Below are 20,957 nucleotides of genomic sequence, written 5' to 3'. Positions count from 1 at the left end.
CCCATCCTCTGTGACTGTGGAGATCTTGCAGGCTGAGAGGTTTCCTCTAAAACAGGACAAGTGACTGCATCTGGCTGAGGGATAGTGTCAGCTACAGAGTGTACCTGCAACCTGTTTGTCAGACTAACCAGCAAGGTCTTATGTGTGGCCCCCTGGGAAGTCTTTCACCATCTGCCATGCCCCGAGGCAGCCTCCCATTTGACCACAGGTAAGGAGTCAACCTCAGTGCGAACAGTGACTTGGCTAGTTGCGTGCAGACTGATCGGCAGACTCAGACTGGACGTCTGTTGGATCCCCACTGTCGGTCCACAACAGTTGTGCACTTCCAGCACATTTTCAAGCTGTGTAACCGAAGCCATCTCAACCTGGAACTGAGAGCGAAGTGTCACCAACGTGGCTCACATCCGTACACAACTATCACAGTCCCTATCTATACTAAAGACCATGGAAAACTACACTAAACAGACAAACAAAGGACAATTGACACACATTGTGGAACTCTTATGTAGACACGGAGGAAAACAAAAGAACTGTGTCTAATAAATTAGATTACTATGCAGAGATTCAAAAACTAAACTACCAAAGCACTTAGGTGAGACTAAATAATTCACTCCTAATTAGGAACTTGTAATATGACACAAATTAAAATGCGAGAATTGTGTCTAATAAATATTAAATTAACGTGCAGAAACTCAAGAAACTAAACTAGCAAGGCACACAGATAAAACTGTAGAATTTGGTCCAGATCAGGAACTCGTAAAATGTCACAAATTTGGTTACTTCCCTGTGGCTGCTTGTGTCTTGGATGACAGCTGCTGCTGCTGTTAGGATGTGTATATTGCACTTCACAAAATCAGCATCATTGACATTCAAGAAATGCTCAAAACAAACTATAACTTGCACTACGAACACTGAATGAAAAATGGCATGCCACAGTGATCTCAAAGGTTTGCACCATCAACATCAAAGGTGAGCTACAAACTATACAAGATGTTCAGCAAGGTATCCACTCTCTGTAATAGGGTGATGAGAACTGATGGAATGTAATGGCATGCAACGGAATGTGAAACAGTCTATCATGGAGCATATCGTGAAACTGGCTATCCTTTAAGGTGTAGCTACAGATAGTGCGATAATATGTTTTATAGGCACAGAAAGTATCTGGAGGCTGAATTTGTACAGTGGTTCCAGTGGGTATGAATTGCAATGTCACACATTTTTCAGGAGGGATAGTTTGCTCTAAAAGAATACGATTTTTGTACACAAACCAGGAACCAGGCAAAAGCAAATTATTTTGACTAGCTATTGGCTAAAAGCAATGCTCGCACAGTTATTGTAGTTCTCTTATGCCCGTTTTCCCATTCTTGCTTGCTGTGACATACGAGAGTCATTCGAAAAGTAATCCCTCTTTTTTTTTAGTGGAACCTACTGGAGATCCACAAATCACAACAGCACAGCTAAATAGAGCAATATTTCGGCTGCAGACTGTCATTTTTCCACATAGTCACCACCATTTGTTATGTGCTTTTGCCAATGATGAACCAGAGCCTTCATGCCATGCTTGTAAAACTCGGAACCAGCTGAGACTAACTACTTCCTTACAGCTTTGACAACAGCATCCGAGTCTTGAAAATATTTGCCATGGAGTCCATCTTTCAGAGGCCCAAAGAGATGGAACTCTGAAGGTGCTAAATTGGGCCTGTGCAGTGGATGTGGTAAGACAGTCAAGCTGAACTTTGCAATGAGTTGTGTGGTCGCAAAACTGGTGTTATAATATTGCAGTTGAAAGTTGGTCTTCTACTCTGACCTTACCTTGGAAATTCAGGATTTCAGTGTAGTCAGTGTTGTCTTGTGGTTTGCTGTGTTGACAGTTTGACAGTTTATCTAGGCTTCAGGACATCCAAAAGAACCACATCCTGGCTATCACAGAAGACTGTGCACATCACTTGACCTGCAGATGGCTGTGTCTTGAATTTCTTCTTTGACAGAGAATTCACATGTCACCATTCCATGGACTATCTTTTGAATTCCGGCTCTTAGTGGTGACATCATGCCTCATCTCCAGTGATAATGCTATTCAGAAAATTGTCGCCTTCAGCTTCATATTGGTCCATTGAGTCCCTACAAATTTCCATTCAATGAGTGGTTTTTTTCCCTTCTGTAAGCTTCTGCAGGACCTATCTGGCACAGACTTTGCAAAACCATTGTTTCCAAGGCATTACAGCTGACATTCAGTTTTGCCCACAATTCTCTGGTCGTTATCTGCCGATCAGCACAGATGAGTTGGTCGATGCTTTTCATTGCAAGGGATTACAGCTGTGCAGGGTCGATCGGGCTGTGGCTTGTCATGCGCACCCTTTTCACCACTGTGAAAATACTTTATCCATCGCCTCACTTTGCTCACGTCTGTTGTATTGTCCCCAAGACCTTTAGTAAGCATTGATGGATTTCAATTGGCCCAATTTCTTCAGCAGTGAGGAATTCAGTCACACATCACTGTTTTAAATGCGCGTCCATATCAGACCCTATTTTGGAACACTCCTCTGCTGGTGCCAACTGCCGCAAAACAACGGAACCACCTGCAAATGAAAAAGGAAGGTTCAAGCATTAGCATGACACCAATGACATGTGACACAAACATCCGAAGTCACCACAAAAAAATAGGAGGCTTTACTTTCGGAATGACCCTCGTAGTTATTCCCTACTAGCATTGCAAGGTCAAGCACACAGAAAGAATCATAGGTGACAGAGCACCTCCAACTTCCTATAACACAATAAATAACTTTCCAGCCAATTTACCATCTGGGTCAACAGTCCGCATAATTGTATACAAATGTATTAAGGCATTGATGTTAATTGATCTTTATACAACTCTCTTTGTACATCTAATTTCCAGGGCTTCTTTCACATGCATTTCCTCTTCAAATCCTGATTTGTTACAAATGAAAACAAATTCCTTAGTGGATGATGAGATAAGTTTGTTTATCTCACTACAATTTTTTGGGCTACAGTTCACTGTGCATCATCAATTTGAGGTTTTGTGTAAAATTTCATTATCTTATGTCTTCCAATTCTGTAGCACTGTTTGAAGTTGTGCAACCATCTACTGCTTCCCTTGAAATTGCTGTAATCTATATCACTTGCAATTTGATCTGCATATCGTAGTAGGTCACTACCCTGCACACCCTGTAAATTGAATTGAGCATCATTGAAATGTGCAAACACCAGTTTTGTAAAAAGTACACCCTGTCCTTCCTTAAAAATCCGTAGTTTTTCTTGTGTGGTACAAGGTCATATTACTGCAAACTTATTTGAAATATGTTCATAATTGTTTTTTTACTGTGGTGCAGATGATCTCCCATGTATGTAATTATGTTTAATATCCACTGCTCAAGGATCATGAACTACATAGCTCGACACTTGTTTCAGTATCACTTTCAGTTGTTAAGCACATATTGTCATCATTGTACTCCCAATGTATATTGTCCACACAGACGAGTATTTATGACTCTACACATTCCATTCACTCATTATGCCCCGAAATGCTAATATTTCATCTGCCAGTTCTTTCTCACTCTGCGAAATTTGTTGGGTTCCTTTCTGATAAAATATCAACGTAAGCAACTGTTGTTGTAGATATAATACAATGTTTGTTTTGTTTATCGTTGCCATTGTTCTGCGGTGTATCAACACCACTAGCACTGTCACACTGTTGTGAGTTACTCGTTAATTAAGCAGTTCAACTATGTTCCGTAGCCTCATGCTGTGCTCACTATTGTATACTTCCAGTCCTGCCCCCTGTTGCCATTAGCAGTCAATATTGTGGTAGCATGGTAGACAATATGTGGGACGTCTAATGCCATAAACATCATTGGCCTTTCGTGACATCGCATTCATGGTGTTCCTTGTGAGTGATGTTTTTGATAACCTTCGATTCCCCACTCACCAATCTGCGCCCATATTTTGTAGAGATTATTGTACAGAGCCACTGGGAACTGCAGATTTTGAAGATGTGCAAATGCTGAAGGCCCCTGCTATATCTATCGGTATTGCTACTGCATATTTATTTTCTGTTTTGTTAACTATTTGAGTAGTCTAATTAACTGCACCATCTATCAATTTATTGAGTGTTAATCCAAATTGATGTGGGCTAATGCCCATACACGCACTGTGTGCAGGAAGGCGATCAAAGGAATTGCTCCTGGATCTTCACCAGTGAATTTAGGAGGTAGATCAGTTAATAAGATTTGGGTTTTGACAGAATTTGGTCCACAAATTTTTTTATAACTTGCAGGCACTTGCCCTAGCCAGATGGCATTGTCATGAAATTTCCTCAGGTATGGGGTGATTTGCAGAGTGACCTGTTGTAGCATTCGTGCTTGAATTCCATCAAAGCCAGGTACGTTCTCCTCTTGTGCATAGAGACGGACAGTGCGTACGTTGTGTATTGTGTTCACATTTGTGCTCATTATTGCAAGTGTTCAGGTTCGTCCGTCTCTGGATTGTCATCAAGAAGAAGCTTATACAACAAAAATTATGCCATGTGCCTCCATCCGTGGGTCGATTCACAATTTTCCTGCCCCAATGTTGATAATACTAGTGGCATTTTTATTTTCTCAGTAAGAGTTTATATGGCTCACCCCAGTGATTGTATTTCAATTGCCTGCCCAAAAAATCCGCACAGTGTTTCTTTTTAGCTTGAAACAGAGTTTCCTGATATTGCTCAAGTCCAACCTGTCAGTCTCTAGCACTCACAGCACATTGACATTGCCTACATTTGTCTCTGGAGTCATTCCATCGTCTAGTTGGTTCCCTGTTCTATGATATTTCGTATCTGGGTCTAGTGGTGGTGACTGGGATGGCAGCATACTGTGCATATCTTAATAAGTCAGTCAGTACATGTATTGCATGTTCTCCACTACCTTCCACTTTGTGTAGTGGGAAGAATGATATTAAGTCACAAAGCTTCACTCAGTCTTCCTTGTGCAGATTAAGGTGCTGTCATCTGGGTTTTGTGTATTAGAACCAATATCTATCAGAATCACATTGTGATGGTTGTGAGTGAGCCCGTCCTTCACGTCCCAGTATTATATGTGATGGAGCACTCTGTTATTTGTTACTGTAATGTCTGCGTTCCTGTTATTACCCACTCTATTTGAAAATATGTGTGGTTTTTTGTCCTTGTTTATAATAAGTAGTTTGTGTTCATGAAATGTGTCTTCAGGTGTTCATCCCCTTTCATCTGTTTTGTTCACATGCCGTGGCTTCAAGTGGGTGTTACATTATTATGAGGCTTTTGTTTGTTGTGTATTGTGCAGTCTGTTGGATCGTGTCAGTGTCTTGGTCTGTGTCATGTGAGTATAGGGCATAGGTAAAGGCGGTCAACCATGTGTCCCTACCACTTACGACATTTTCTGTGTATAACTGTTCATTGCATGTGACTATATACTTGCCACTTGAAATGACGGTAGGTACCTTGAGGTGTCACCACAGATAGCTGTCATACAGCAGTTGACTCAAAACATGTTATCTGCCCATCCCATATGTAGGGCTTTTGAAGGCATGCCACGTCCACAGGTACTTCATTCACAACCTTAGTGAGCTCGACATTCACGAAAGTACTCCTTGTAGCATTCATTTGTAGAAGCCTACTTACTGATATTAGTGTACATGAAGCTATGCACTCCAGATTTCGAGAGGTCAAGGTTCACTCATCCGTATGCCGTCACAAGGTCCTTGTACATTTGTTCTGTGTTGAGTGCTTCTGTGCACCTTGCACAAGCCTTATGCATGAGTTCATGCAGCTCACTCAGGTCTATCGTTAAAGTTTCAGTTCATAATGTTATTCTGTCTGCTTGCTCTGTTGTAGGGTAGGTTTGATCATCATGTTCCTATTGAGATGTGTTAGCTACATTAAAAGTTGCTGTGCCGTTTGAAGTGTTTCATTGGATTCTAGCCTATTTAATCTTATACTCATCTCTACATTATTATAATTAATGTTGTTCCAGTTCTCTGTTTATTGTTTGCTTATGCTTATTTCCACTGAGCTGGCTTTTGACAGGGCTGGATAAGGTGTCCTTGTGGTGGCACCAGTAGGTTTTTAAGGCATGTTGTTGATGAAGGACTGTGGAATCTTCATGCAGCAACGGGTGTTTAACAGCCCTTGCTAAGGTGCTATGTTGGGCCATGAGATTGGGTGGTGACAGTGTGCTTTTCCACATCTGTTGCCACCTTGGGGTTATATGGTGGTTTGCTACAAAAAATTAGAGGGCACCGGGGAGGGGGGGATACTTTCGGTGGTGACATTGCCCTGATTTGAATTTTATGCGCTTGAGGAATGGTGGTTTGCTGTATGAAGCAGAGGGCACAGGGAAGGGGAAGAACTTCGGAAGGTGCCCTTGCAATGACTTGAATTCGTTGCATTGGCAACGGTTGTAGAGATAACATTGGAAGCCTGAAGCACTGGGAAAAAGTACTACTGATTCTGTCTTCACCCAATATGATTCCTGACACGTCAAATGTAACTGGCTTGATGTACGATCTGCTCTTGGTTTTATTGTAATGCTTTATTCGTTTGTCACTGGTCAATGGCAGAGATGAATTTTGCTTGTTCATAATAAAACATTTTCATTTTGTCCTTCCTTTCTACTTTCACAAATACATTGACTACTCAGGATTTCTCTATTTCTCTCTCAAGCTCCTCAACCCGACTGAGAAGTCGTTTTTGCCATATGAACTGTCTATGTGCCCCATGTTTTAACATTCGTAGCCACGTTGGGATGGATCAAGCCTTGCGCCAGCATCACATCCATACAGTCTATTGTTTTCAGAAATCTTACCTGGACCTCTTCAGCTTGGAATGTTGACAAGAGCATTTCTGCTTCTGCGCTGTCTGCCCTTTCCCCACAGCTGTCACAGCCACTGACACAGATGAGGCTCAGCTGAGTCTCCACTCCACTGCCTGCCACCAGGTTCTCTCCCATGTCAACTGACATTTATACATGTGTTTTGTTGTGTTGAGTTTGCAATGTTATCACTGGAATCATTGGTATTTAGTGTCCCCCTCTTTTCAGTTGTATTTCTATGCATCTCTGTAGTTGGTTCAGACAAGCTGGCTGTTGTGTAGCTGCTTGTATGTGGAGCATTCGGCCATTCCCAATTTGTTGCAAACACAGTTCCATTTCTGACAGTGTACTTTGGCCTCATTTTCTTTGCAGCCTGGACTTTTGTGGCCCTTCTCCCCACATCTGTTGCACATTATGTCAGTAACTGTGTAGTGTTTCACTATGTGGTCAAGGTAACAGCACCTAAAACTGTATGGGACAGCATCATATTCTTTAAAACTTAATGAATGGAAACTAATATACACATTGTCTCTGACCAGTAGCATGGCACACACAATTGGACTGACTTCAATTATATTATTCGCTGTTTGCCTTTCTCTGGGGCTTCCATGAAACAAATTTTTGGCTTCCAATTGAAATTCCTCTTTGGTCATCCTTTCACTGAGGTTCTGTTGAGAAAGTCCGGATCTGATGGGGTTTCTGGACCTGCTGAACTATTATAGGTGGTCTACATTTCTGTGACCTTTCTCGTTTTATTTCACTGATCTGGGCAGCTTTTTTCAGCCAGCATCTGGCAGTGTGCCCTGTTTTTCATTTCTATAGTCACAATTATTTGGTGTGGTGCAAATCGCTATTATCTTCAGCTTCACATTCTCCAGGTCAATTTGGCTGAGTAGGATTTCCCACACTGTCTTTGCATCCTTGATGTTAGCAGATTTTATGAACGAGGGAGGGAGGGAGAGGGGGGGTTGCCTGTTAGGCCTTGGCCTGTCCAACCTTGGCTTCCTCTTTAGCCCTATGTTCGCTCTTTCCTCCCACCACTACAGAAGCAAAGGAGGGCACTTGCATGCTTGCTGACATATGCATTTTTTTTCCTACTGTTAGCCTGTAAGTTTCTGGCTGTAGACATTACATTTTTTCAGCTGCAATTTGCACATTTGCCTGTGCAAGCACATTCCTCAGCCTACCGTTCTCAGCTCAGAGTTCCTCATTATTAGCTTTGAGTTTGGATCCCTCAAGTTCATGGAAAATTAGCTGGTTCTGGATTTTTTGTGGACAGTATTGTGCTAATTTTCCCCACTTTTCTCTCTTTTAAATTCACTAGATATTTCCTCTGTATGTCGGTCTGTGGTGACTAATTTTACTTCATCAATGGGGGAAAGTACTTTGCACTTCCACAGTGGCCATTCTTACAGTTTGTTAGTTCACTCACTTCCTATGAGGCCGTTCATTAGAAATGGAACAGCCATTGAAGATGTGCTGTGCAAGACGGTTGCTTGACTCTTGTCAGCTGAGGAAGCTGTCTAGATGGATGCGGCCAGCTTGGAGAATGGCTAGTGGATGTGTTGGCTGCTACTGCTACTGCTACAGCTACTGCTATTGATGCCGGGGTGTTGTTCTGTGCAGCACAGCGTGCTGACATACGAGAGCCAGCAAGGCTGGCATGCTGACACAGAACTGCAACTAATGCTTGGCTAGCAGAAGGGTGATGGCCCTTCTGCTCACGTAGTGAACAAGTGCTGACAGATGAATGCACTACAAAACTTTAATCACTTTCTCTATTTAAGTCACAATATCTACTGCATAAATGAGAAAAACACTTGGTCAGAAGACACTCCCAGAACCCATGAATGTAAATACCAGTTGTCCTTAGCCATTTTGACCTAGGAAAGCTGCGTCCAAATACAGACCCACATCACGCAGCAAACACCTTGGCACCAGTCTTGGCACAATTATGAATATCCACTAATCTGGTGCAGACTTTCTTCAGCATCCAAAACGCTTTGTATCCTCCCATCTTAAATCTGGCGAATGCTGTTTTATGCTATTTCTTGCAAGGGGAATATTCCAAAACCTTGAAAGATAGTGTTATTAATTATTATTTTAAGATATGACAATGCAGTATTAGTAATGAAGTGATAATATTGCTAATATAATGTAATATGCATCTGTTGTTGTAAATTCCTCATATTAATTGAGGCAGCAGTGATGGACGACAGCTTTGGACAGACATCAAAACTTCATTGAATTGGGCATGAGTCACAGTGAGTGACAACACTTAATCGGAGAGGACTGTAACACACGATTGATTGCAAATATGTTATTTGTTCTCGCAGATTTGCAACAAATGACATACTGGCAATGACCAGCAGTTTTAAGACACTGCTGGTGTTGGAATAAATGTCTGCATCTTTTGTCAACTAAGTAGTGGCTTCTTACATGCATTGTTAGTAACTGAGCACTCCTTGTTATTAGTGTCTGTTAAAAGAAAGTGTGTTACTGAATTTAACTCTAAAAATGAATGCATGCAAAAGTAATGATGACATTATTGTTAGAGTAGGTGTTAGCACACCACTGGATTCCTTTGTTATCTTCTTTAATTGCTTTTCAATTCATACTGAAGCAGTAAACATAGATATTCATTTTTGTACTTATATTCTGATGAGAGGAGACCATATTTAATGTTGACAGTTTTCTTAACCACATGATTATTAAACTAATTTTGTTAATGTTCTTGCTCCAGGGCCTTGGCATGGAGTGATACGATATCCAGCCTGAAGGCGACCTTGCTTGTGTTACCAGTAGTGCGGCAGCTCAGCTCTGACAACAGCCTCACGCCACCAGCTGCAATGCATGTCATGACTTCAGTCCTGCAAGGCCTGCAGATGCACGGCCAACATGACTCGAATCAGGGAGCACTCATAACGCTCGGCCTCCAAGTCTATGAAGTACTGCGGCCAAAGTTTCCAGAAATACGCGAGGTTTGATGTTTTACATAATTGTTGTCGAGTATAGGACCATGTTTTTAGTGTTTCTGCTGGTATTAATTCATGGTTGTTACTGAAGAACAGACAGTACTTACAGTATTGATGAGGCTTTTTATGTGACTGCTAGTAAGTTGAGTGATGTTACTTTCCACATATTTATTTGAGTGCTCGCAAATGCGGTTTAATTTGACTACTTCTTCCAGAACTTCAAAACTTCTAGGGCCACCAGCACCTGATAGATGTCACCTGTCTGAACTTAAACGTATCTCCTTCAGTGCTGCCATGTTCAGTGTCAAAATTTATTAATAATGTCTCAACACAAGTCTGGAGACACTGAAGAAATTTCATCCATATTTCTTAAATTTCAAGTAAAAACTAGGGTTAAGAGAGTATCATTTCTCCATTCCTTCTAGTTAGCTCATATCTAATTGGATCAAAAGTCAATAGGATGTTAAACTCAACCTTCCTTTCTTCTTCCTTGCCTTTACCAGTGTAATAAAAGCAGGCTCAGTGAAATGTTTTTCTAAAACTATAATTTCCTCTTGTGCCTTTTAATTGTTTTACAGTATTTTATTGGCTTGGTGGTTTTGTTAATAAATAATAATCATTACCATAAGCCATTTGACACCAACTGCTGGATAAAGGCCAGTGGTCTCCTACGGACTTCTCCATGCATTAATCCAAATCCATACAAAACTTTCGAATTGCTTTACATGATGGCATGAACTAAAATTGTCTCTGTCTCATGGTTTTTTTCCTCCTAAATTGCATTTGGAAGTCAGGGAGGTTTCATTTGAACACCCTGTATGTTGAATAAACATCTTGTTTCTGTAGTGTCATTGGTATAGATTTTGTTGGAGACGAGTGAAAAGCTTTCTTAAAATCTATCAAAGCCACAAGAAGTGGTAATTCGTGCTCATTACTCTATATTTTCACTCACAACTTTGAAATAGTCCATTGTGCTGTAACTACTTTGGAAGCAAGCTTGTTCATTTCTTTTATATGGTATATGATAACCACAGTGGATACCATTCACAATATAAACCCTGTAATACCCTCACATATATTAATTAGAAAAATGTTAGCTACTTCAGGCATTATTATTGTTATCTGCCAATGTGACAGTTTTTCATAAAATCACAACATATTTCCTATTCCATAATTCCCGAAAACTATTTATTTCTGCTATATGAGATTTGAGTTTTCAATGACTATACCCAATTTGATTCAAACTAAAAATTTTAAAATAACAAAACAACATTGTTCACTGTGTGGCAAAAAACACATTTATAGGGGTCTGCGTAGCAAACTGCCTAAACATTCCCACACTTCCATGCACACACAGGAATGCATCAAAAAATGAAACAGGAAAACACTCTAGCACTGTTAAAAATTGTGAAACTTTGATCATATAATCAGATTTTACTATTAATATAAGGTTTGTTAAATAAGTACCTGATCTTCTACCCCCCCCCCCCCCCCTTTTTTTTGCGAACGCTGATGGATTTGAATCTAGTGCACTTGCGTGAGCCAACTTTGAGCCTTTGTGCTCATGTGTGACTTCTTTCCCCATCTGGCCATAGTGTCAGTTGCCGTCAAGCAGCAGTTGAGCGAAGTACAGTAGAGTCCCACTAATCTGAACCCCAGTAATCCGAACGTTCGGTTAATCCAAACATGAGAAATGTTAGTCCAAGTATGTAAAACTGTGCAGTAAACTGCTGTACATACACACTATTTTAATTTACACAGTACAGTAATCATGTATTAGAAAAATTGGCAAGAAAACGTTAGGTTTAAGCAATGCATAACAATGAAAGAAAAGCTGTCAAACATACTAAAATACAGTGGACATTTTAGCCCTACTTTTTAGATGGCAGAAACTGAGTCATTGTTTAGTGGCGTGATGAAGACAGTCTGTTATATGACGCATAGTAGCACCATCACCTCGTATACATCAGATCAGCAGGCTGTAGCTCCAAATAACACAGCGCGAAGTCAAGGGCTTCTGCTTTGTCACTGTGTGGCACCAGCTCTCCTTTGTCGCTTTCAGGCTCATTATCACTTCCATCACAGCAGTCCACTTCTTCCTGGTCTTGAGTCACAGCAGCAACTAAATCAGCGTCAGTAAGGTTCTCCCCACGTGCCACATCCGCTGCCATCCACTCATCTGTCTTCTTCATTAGCTTCTTCACATCCAGGGATTGTCTGTATCATTTGTGGTAGATTTTCCTCTTCATTGTCAACTAGGTTGTCCTAAAAGTCAAGAGATGTCCACAGTTTTCTCCATGATTTTCTCAGAGTATTTTCTGAAATATTCTGCCATGCCTCTGCGGCCCAATAAACAACATCCTTCACATTGGTCTCTTTTATTTTGTCCACTAAAGGAATGCTATCATATTGGATCAGCATTCTTAAAAATTGTTTTCTGTAAATCAGTTTTACTGTTTGCAGTTCGCCCTGCTCCATCGGCTGTAGAAGTGGTGTAGCATTCAGCGGCAAAAACTTCACCACAGTTTCTCCATCACATAATTCCTCAGTGCTAGGGTGAGATGGCGCCATATCAATCAAAAGTATTGCACAGGGAGACAAATGATTTTCCTTAGAAAACCGTAGGACAGAGGGAACAAACAGGCAGTGAAACCATTCTTTGAACAGCTTATCATCCATCCATGCTTTTTTCTGGTTGCGATAATATACAAGCAGGTACTTCATGTTGCAGATTTTAAAATCTCTTGGCCTAGCAGATTTGCCAATCATCATTAAAGGCAGCTTGTGATTACCAGCAGCGTTGCTGCACGCTAATTAATTCACACGATCTTTGCACATTTTGAAACCAGGAGCGTGGTTGTCTGCTTTTGATGCCAGGCTTTTTGTTGGCGATGCCCTAAAATTAAGGCCAGTCTCGTCAGCGTTATAAATTTGTTGGGGAGAATACTTTCTCTCTCTTATTATTTTTTCAAACTCACCCAAGTATTCCTTTGCTGCATCATGGTCAGAAGAAAGCTTCTCTCCAGTAATTGTTAGCTGACGGATTCCATGACATTTGTTGAATCTGTCCAACCAACTCGTACTCGCACTAAAAGACTCAACACCATTCATTAACTTGTTCAGGTAAACAGCCTTCTCCTGAACCAGTGCTCCACTCAAAGGAGTTCCCCTTTCTCTTTCCTGCATAAACCAAAGGAAAAGAGCTCCATCCACTTTATTGTACTGGGACTGTTTCAAAGTCTGCCGAATTTCGAGTGTTTCTCCCGAAGACGTTGCACAGGACTGTTCAAGCTTCACTCGGTTCATCTTCCAATCACAAATGGTTGCTTTACCAACACCCAGTTCCACTGCCAGTTTAGATACATTCTCACCATTGTCTGCTTCAAAGAATTCAGTTTTTCTTTGAGAGTTAACATTGTATGTTTCCATTTACTCATGACGAAAATACATACGCCACTACACCTGAACGAATACAGTACAACTGTTTCGCGTGCCAGTGATCGATAACTAACGTAACCGAGCACTTTGCGAACCAACTGGCAGTGCACTGTCCTTAGACACTACAAAGGTCACAGCAATGCACAAAAACAAGGGCAGGGGGTGAGAGTGAGTCATTGTTCCCACACTTGTTCCTGTTTGTTACCATGGTGTACCTACTTATCTACTTGGTATACTTCATTTTAGAAACTCGCTACCATAATTTTGGCTAATCGGAACAAATAAGCAATAAGTGCTTGTAAGTTAGGGGCATATGTATCATTATATGTTAAAAAAGCAGGCTAGTACAAAATCAGAATGTGTCTTGATGTGATGGTAAGAAATATTGTATTTCCATCATACTATGAAATTGTAAAATCGTTTATATTGTGATATCATTTGGAAACTGATGTGATGTGTGCTCCTGGAAAAATATGGCATCTCTTCTGTTGAAAAATATGGCACCTCTTCTGTTATACAGTCACGATCATGAGTATCTATTAGAGACAATTGGCTGGAATTGCAGTTGTGAACAGGCATTCTTTCTGATTGGATTTGTGAATAAGTACAAGCTCATTACTTCCATGATTTTCTCAACCATTGTGCATGAAATGCATCACTAGCTATATAAAAATGAGGAAATTAATAATAGGAAGGAGTTCTTTTCAAACCGTGAATTACTTCTTTGAAGTAACTAGGAGCTGCGCTGTTGGTATATGGGAATGAAGTTACCTGATCTGTTATATTGCAGAAGCAAATGTCATCTTGGTAATAAATGCAAAGATGTGGATAAGAAGATATGAAGAGGATGGTGAAAAAGATCTTCATACTTGTGACAGAGTGAGAAGACTTAAAGTAATTGCTAGGAATCAATATTGAGTGTCATTGTCAAGAATCCATTCATGTCAGTGTCAGCTACAGAAATGAGCAAAAGCCTAGATACACGCAAGACAACTGTCCACAACCTCCTACATGCAGCTGGTTTCGATTATGGAGGTGCAAGAAAATGAAGCAGTACATATTACTATTGAGAATCGTGCATAGCATTCTGTTTCCAGTACCACCCAGATTGCAACAACTTCTGGGAGCTCATGGTATGGTCCAGTAAAAACGTTTTTTTTGTTCAGATGAGGCTGGCAGACTATCTTTTTAGAGACTTGTTAACACTTTGCAACTCTCAAATCAAATTACTGCTTCTCATTCTTCCTTTGTAATAGATGCACTTGAAAATTCCTGCCATCATTGATACAGATTTTTCCTCTTTTAAAACTGTTTTGTATATGTCATAACATGTTCCATAACCATGTGTCACAGGCAAAGTAATCCACTGGACTAAAAAGAAATGAATGACAAGAAAGCACTGTTGTAATACAATTTTTTAATGTACTCACTTTTTTCAATTTTTATGCTGATTATTTCAAATTTAGAATTGGACAGTATTTTATATTTGCAGCTTAATTTTTAGAGCTTTATACTAGGAGCATATTTTCTTTTTCCAGGTAATGACACAAATTCCTAACTGTAATAGTCAAGAGCTCCAAAAGCTTGATGATAAAATAGCTGCTGGCAACCAGAAGGCCAAAAAAGAAGTATTCAAGAAGATCACTAAGCAGGTAAATACATAATTCTGTTACATTACTATCTTAATCTACTACTGGCTCACTGTAATAAAATGTCCACAGCTCATTGTATTGTGGTTAGTATCGTTGTGTCTAGATCGCAGGGTCCTAGCTTCGATTCTCAGCCGGGTTGAGAGTTTCTTCGCTTGGGGACTGAATGTTTGCATTGTCCTAATCATTTCATTTCATCTTTGTCTGTGTGCAAGTCACTGATGTTGCATCAAATAGAAAGACTTGCACTAGGCAGCCAAACAACCTCAGACAGGGCCTCTTTTCCAATAATGCCATATGATCATTTCATTTGTAATAGAATGTTCCATGAGAGTAAAAACTTAATAGAATTCTAAAGAGTAAAAACTTAGTAGAACTCTAAAGAAAAACTGAACTTAATAATGAAGAGCTAAGAGCTCAGGCCATGTATGTTAAACATGGGAGATGAAGACACGTACCTGGAAAAGTCTTCATGCTTTTTTTATAAAATTGTGCCTCATGAGACTCTGAAGAAGCTAAGCATGCTTCTTACCTCATGGTTTTGTGGCACCTGCAGTTTGACAGGAAACATGCCTGACAGACTAATAGGCTGAATTACATGTAAGTATCTGTCTGTCTATGTACAGCAAGTAGTATGAAGACATGCTGGTAGGAGATATGCATCACCATACAGAGTACAAGGAAGAAATCTGTAATTCCTTTTCAGTATGTAACTCCACAAGGCAGTATAAAAGAAGTGTATGGCTGTAAGTAAATGCCTCCATAGGCTAGTGATTACTATTTCTAGATAGAGATGCAAAAGTCACATCTTTAACTCCCATTGTTCTCAGAATTTAATACGTGTAGAACTCACTGCCTTGGTCACAACATTGACTAAGTTCTACAGTTTACTTAGACATCAAAGTCACAGGCCAGCAATGGAAGAAATTGCGATTTCCTGCGTGATTTCAACAATTAACAGCTTACTTCATGCTGTAGGAAACAAGAGACAACGTCGGACCGCATCTCAAGCTAAGTTCGTTCCAATATAATATGATCGCATGAACTGGTTGCTTCAAAACAATTTTTGCCGCCTTGTATTGCAAGCCTGAAACTTGCACTCAGAGTAGCTAGTTTTGTTAAAAGGTTTTCGTTCACATACATTTGCGCTTACGCTGCTTGTTAAACGTTTAAGCTATTCACAAGCGCACTCGTAAACAATCTTACAACAGCCGTCTTTAGTAAGACATAATGCAGGACGAATCAGAGATACAGTTAGCAAACTTCAAAAGAAAGCGAACTAGGGAGAGGACTAATGCTACGCGGTTTTGTGCGGCTGTTGATGCTCTTACCACAGAAAGCCTGTTTGATGATTTTGAACATTACAGAAACGTCTTCAAGAAACTCTAGAGAAGCTCATTTCATTAGATGACGCTATTCATAATTTTCTCTCTGACGATGAATACAATGTAGACGTGCTGAGCTATGAGGAATATATAGACAAAGTCAAACGCGCTATGGAGAAGGCTACAAAAGCAATTGATTACAAGATTTCAGCCACAACGTCGCAGATGAATATCACGTCACCACCAGTGCTCACACAACCAACTGTATTCCACTCTGTCAAGCTACCAGCAGTTAAGCGTGAGTCATTTTGTGGAGATGTCAAAATGTGGTCCCGCTTCTGGGAACAAACATTTTTTCCTATGAGGGTATCTATCAGGCAAACCGAAGTTGATAGTACATGGAATACCTATAACGGCTAACACGTATGAAGAAACAAAGGAAATTTTATTGAATAGATATGGAGATAGCAATCACATTATACAGGCGCACCTCGATTATTTGGATGCGCTAAAGCCTGTACAGTCAGAGACACCGGAAACGCTGAACATTACATTCCTGGAATGTAACTGTCGTATTCAAGCGCTGTGTGCCTTAGGAGAAGACGTTGTGGCATATGGTGAAATTCTCATTCCGAAAATTCTGCGTCATGTCCTGCTGAAATGTGGCAGAAATGGGTCATTCATGCTAGAAGAACTGAAGTAGCAGAAGGAGACGTACTGAAACTACTTAACTTTTTGGAAGAATAAGTTCATGGTGCTCTCACTGCACAAAAAATTCGTATAGAATATCAGTCATCTCTTAGCTTCACGCCCACTGCAGCAGCGCCTCACATAAATTCAAAGCAAGCGAAAAATCCGCGTAAGATTAAACGAGAAGTACCGGTACAACCATACTGCGTATTTTGCTAAGCTCGCTCTCATTTGGCCCAAGACTGCAACATAGTAACTGACAGCCAACAATGTATCGATAAACTAAAGTAAGATAATCGCTGTTTTATATGTCTAAACCGAGGTCATCATGCTAGAAACTGCAGTAAGAAGGGCAAGGTCTCGTGTTCTAAGTGCAAGAAAAGTCATCACAAAGCTGTCTGTACTGACATTGCTGCCTCTTCTTCATCTTCTCAGCAAATTAGCTCTACATCTGTAGGGGGAATCGATGTAAGTTCAGCAGGTTTTACTTATCTTCAGACAGCTCGAGTTTGGGTCAGTGGACCCGCAGGATTAAGCAAACTTACTCGCTGCATTCTGGATAGCGGTAGTCAGTCAAGCTTCATTTCCTAGTTCCTGATTGATGACCTAGGTTTAAGAACTATAAAACATCGTGATCTATCTGTCAGCGCCTTTGAAATGCCATCCGCAACTTCAACGCATCGTAGAGTCGTAGAATTCACACTACAAGGTACATGGACTAATTCCAAGACGTCTATGACTGCGTTTGAAAGCACATACTCATTTTCTGCGCACCCAACTGTGCCTTCCGATTTGAGAAAACTTGTACACACACGGGCACTTCAGTTTGCGGACCTAAGGGATGGTACAGAAGATCTTCCCATTGAGATTCTTATCGGAGCAGATTACTATTGGAAAATCGTTAAAGAGTCCCCTCCGATTCGACTAACGTCATCAGTTGTTCTGGTACCTTCAGTTCTAGGTTGGATTCTTAGTGGAAGCAAATCAAGCACCACGGCTAACCTTGTGACGGCAAACTACACCAGTTTAGAGACAGTGACAACAACAGACGATATTTTATGACGTTTCTGGGATTTAGAAACAATGGCAATCACAGAAGATGAAACAACAACTCTGAATCAGAAGGAATTGGCATTATTGCAAGATTTCTCAAAATCCTACTGCATCAAAGACAAAAGAAGAGTGGTGTCTTTCCCCAGAAAACCCAACGTTATGTTATATGATAATCTTCAGCAAGCAGAGAAGAGATTTGCTTCACTGGAGAAAAAATTTACGAAGGACAAGAAACTGAAACAAATTTACGAGGCGCAAATGATAGAACACATCAAGAAGAAACATGTGGAAGTCACCCCTTCTGGACAGAAATTGCGTGACACATTTTATCTGCCACATCATGCAATAAAGAAAGAAAAGTTAGGTGTCATCGAATGGTTCGTCACTCCACCAGAATGCACGTTCATTGAATGACTCTTTAGAAATAGGTCCTAATTTACTTCCTGACATTCATTCAATATTACTGAGATATCGTCTACATCAAGTAGCCGTAATTGCCGATATCAAACAAGCATTTCTACAGTTAGTTCTTCACAGGAAAGATAGAGATCTCACTAGGTTTTTTTGGTACAAAGTAATCGTAGACCAACAAGGAAACTATATTACAACTGATGGAAGGATTACATACCACTTCACCCGGCTACCTTTCGGACTTACCTGCAGTCCGTTTCTTCTTGCAGCGACGCTGAAAGAACTTGCTGTAATTCACAAAATGAATTTTCCGCAAGCTGCTTTACTTGTTGAAGATAATTTCATGCCACGCACTTGGAGCTGGAGGAGCTCTGGCAGGCTCTCATGGCAAGCAAGACGCACAAGTACCTCACCCAGCAAGCCATCACTTGGAAATTCATCGCCCCACACACACATTGGTGGGGAGGATTCTGGGAACGGATGGTGGGATCTATCAAACGCTGCCTGAGAAAAGTTTTAGGACAATCACAGTTGGACGAAGAAGGTCTCAACACAATCGTGGTCAGCATAGAAGCAGCACTAAACTCTAGACCAATTACGCAAGGGGGAGAGGAATCCGAGCCACTGACGCCCGCACATTTCCTTGTAGGTGATCGACTCACAACACTACCTACTGGTCCAGAATCACCAGTTAGAAACGACTTGTCCAAGGAATTTCAACGGCTGCAGAAGATGGTAGAACACTTCTGGAACAGGTGGAAGAAAGAATATGATCCTGCTCAAAAACTTCCATGAAACTCATCAACCAAGGCCAGGTTCAGGAAGACTCCAGCTGGGTGATGTCGTTCTTCTACAAGAGGATGTTCGTCCATGACAAATGTGGAGGAAGGCGCGGATAGAAGATCTTCATGAAGGAAGAGATGGGAAAATACGAACTATAACCTTACGAACTTCACAAGGATCCATAATCTCACGTCCCGTTCAACTGGTCATTCCTCTAGAAGCTGACTAGAGTGGGGAGGGTGTTACGGGTTGATATTTGTAATTATAGACACTCTGGAAATATTGATTATCCTTGAATTAATGTTTTATATTCCATGATGTACATTCCTTGGAGAGAAATAAATTAATGTTGTATTGGAATCACGGTGTTGTGTGTCCGTAATACTATCCATAGGCAAATGGAAAACCAGGAAAATTTTAAGGACCTTCCAGTCTCAGATGGAAAAAGCATTACAGTACACCCCTTGTAACAAATTGGTGTCCTCAGAATTGAATTCTTTCATGGCAACCAGGGATGGAGGAGCCATCATATCACCTTCACCTCAGACCGCTGCTGCAAACACTGTTGACATCATAAATCTTCTGAGCAGCAATAGCCACCACCAAATCTACAATAGCCAAAATCCAGTGTAGCACCACAGCGTCCGCAACAGTGGGAATAAACATCTGTTACCCTTCAGCCCTGGGGACACTGGCATCTGACTGCTAACCCCAGCCTGTGTTCCAGTGGGTAGTTAGAGATTTAGGTGGAACTATTGCTTTAGGGAGACCTTCTGTCTGATTAATGCTAGACAATGCCTTAGCTGTCTACTCTGTTGTCATTGATTATAATTTGCACACACAGTGAGTGACTCTACCACAATTGACTACATTGTATTGAGAAATGAGCTTGCAAAGTCTACATGCAAACAATCGCATTTGTATGTCGCCATGAGGAGAATACTTCATGTGGAACTGGTTGCTACGCTGAACACTGCTGGGTCCGCTTTAGGAAAGGAATCCCTGTGTATTTCTGGCTAATAAATATGGCATCATACCATCATTACAGAAACCCCAGATTTCCACTATGCTGCAGTAAAAAGCACTTTGTAACAGTGTGTGGGACAAATCACTATACAATGTATGTCATTCTCTGTTGCTATTAGGAGGTTCCCTTATGTGACTGACAACAGCTGATTAAGTAAAAAATAAGCTTTGCATGTTGTATCTGTATGAGAGGACTAGCACTGAGGCCAGCCATTTTTCACCTAAGAAAGGACCTCCCGTAATCTCAGATCTTCAGTTCCTGCTTGTCATGCTTGAGGTGCTCCATAGAAGGTGAGACAACACATTGGTTTGATGATCTACATCTACATACTGCAAAGTGTATGGTAGAGGCAACTTCCCATAGTACGGATATTCGGGCTTCTGTCAATTCCATTTGCACAAAGGGCGTTAGGTGTGTAAGTACAGATATTGTGATAATTGGTACCTTAATATGCACCCACTTCATTGTCAGTTGCTTTTTCTCTGCATCTAACAGTCTTCCCACAAATACATAAAATAGATAGATCTGTGACAACACTGAGGCACTGCCATACAGATATTTACAGAATTGCATTACATTATTCGTTGAGCACAGGTTTCTTGTTTCAAAAGATTGCATTGTGAGCATGCTGTTTTGGAGAGGCTGTTCTCTCTTTCCATCTCCAGGTACAGTGCTGGTGTGTCACAGTCCATTTCAACATACAAATAAATCTCGCAGTAGCTGCCCCACAACCATTTAACAGCAGCCTGGCCAATTGTTTT

The 20,957-nt window shown here is 40.8% G+C and overlaps 1 protein-coding gene across 3 annotated transcripts in view; it reads left to right on the top strand.

Annotated features, from left to right (window-relative positions):
• The window catches only part of LOC126475361 (exportin-5), a 197,251-nt gene that overhangs the window by 153,686 nt on the left and 22,608 nt on the right, over window positions 1–20,957 (top strand). For all 3 annotated transcript variants that reach the window (XM_050103176.1, XM_050103177.1, XM_050103178.1), the window contains exons 16-17: window positions 9,589–9,826; window positions 14,797–14,910. In XM_050103176.1, the coding sequence (XP_049959133.1) occupies window positions 9,589–9,826; window positions 14,797–14,910 (352 nt within the window). The remainder of the gene's footprint in view (window positions 1–9,588; window positions 9,827–14,796; window positions 14,911–20,957) is intronic.

This window comes from Schistocerca serialis, chromosome 4, assembly GCF_023864345.2.
Source record: "Schistocerca serialis cubense isolate TAMUIC-IGC-003099 chromosome 4, iqSchSeri2.2, whole genome shotgun sequence".
Lineage (NCBI taxonomy): Eukaryota > Metazoa > Arthropoda > Insecta > Orthoptera > Acrididae > Schistocerca > Schistocerca serialis.
This window is presented reverse-complemented; position numbering and strand designations above follow the sequence as displayed.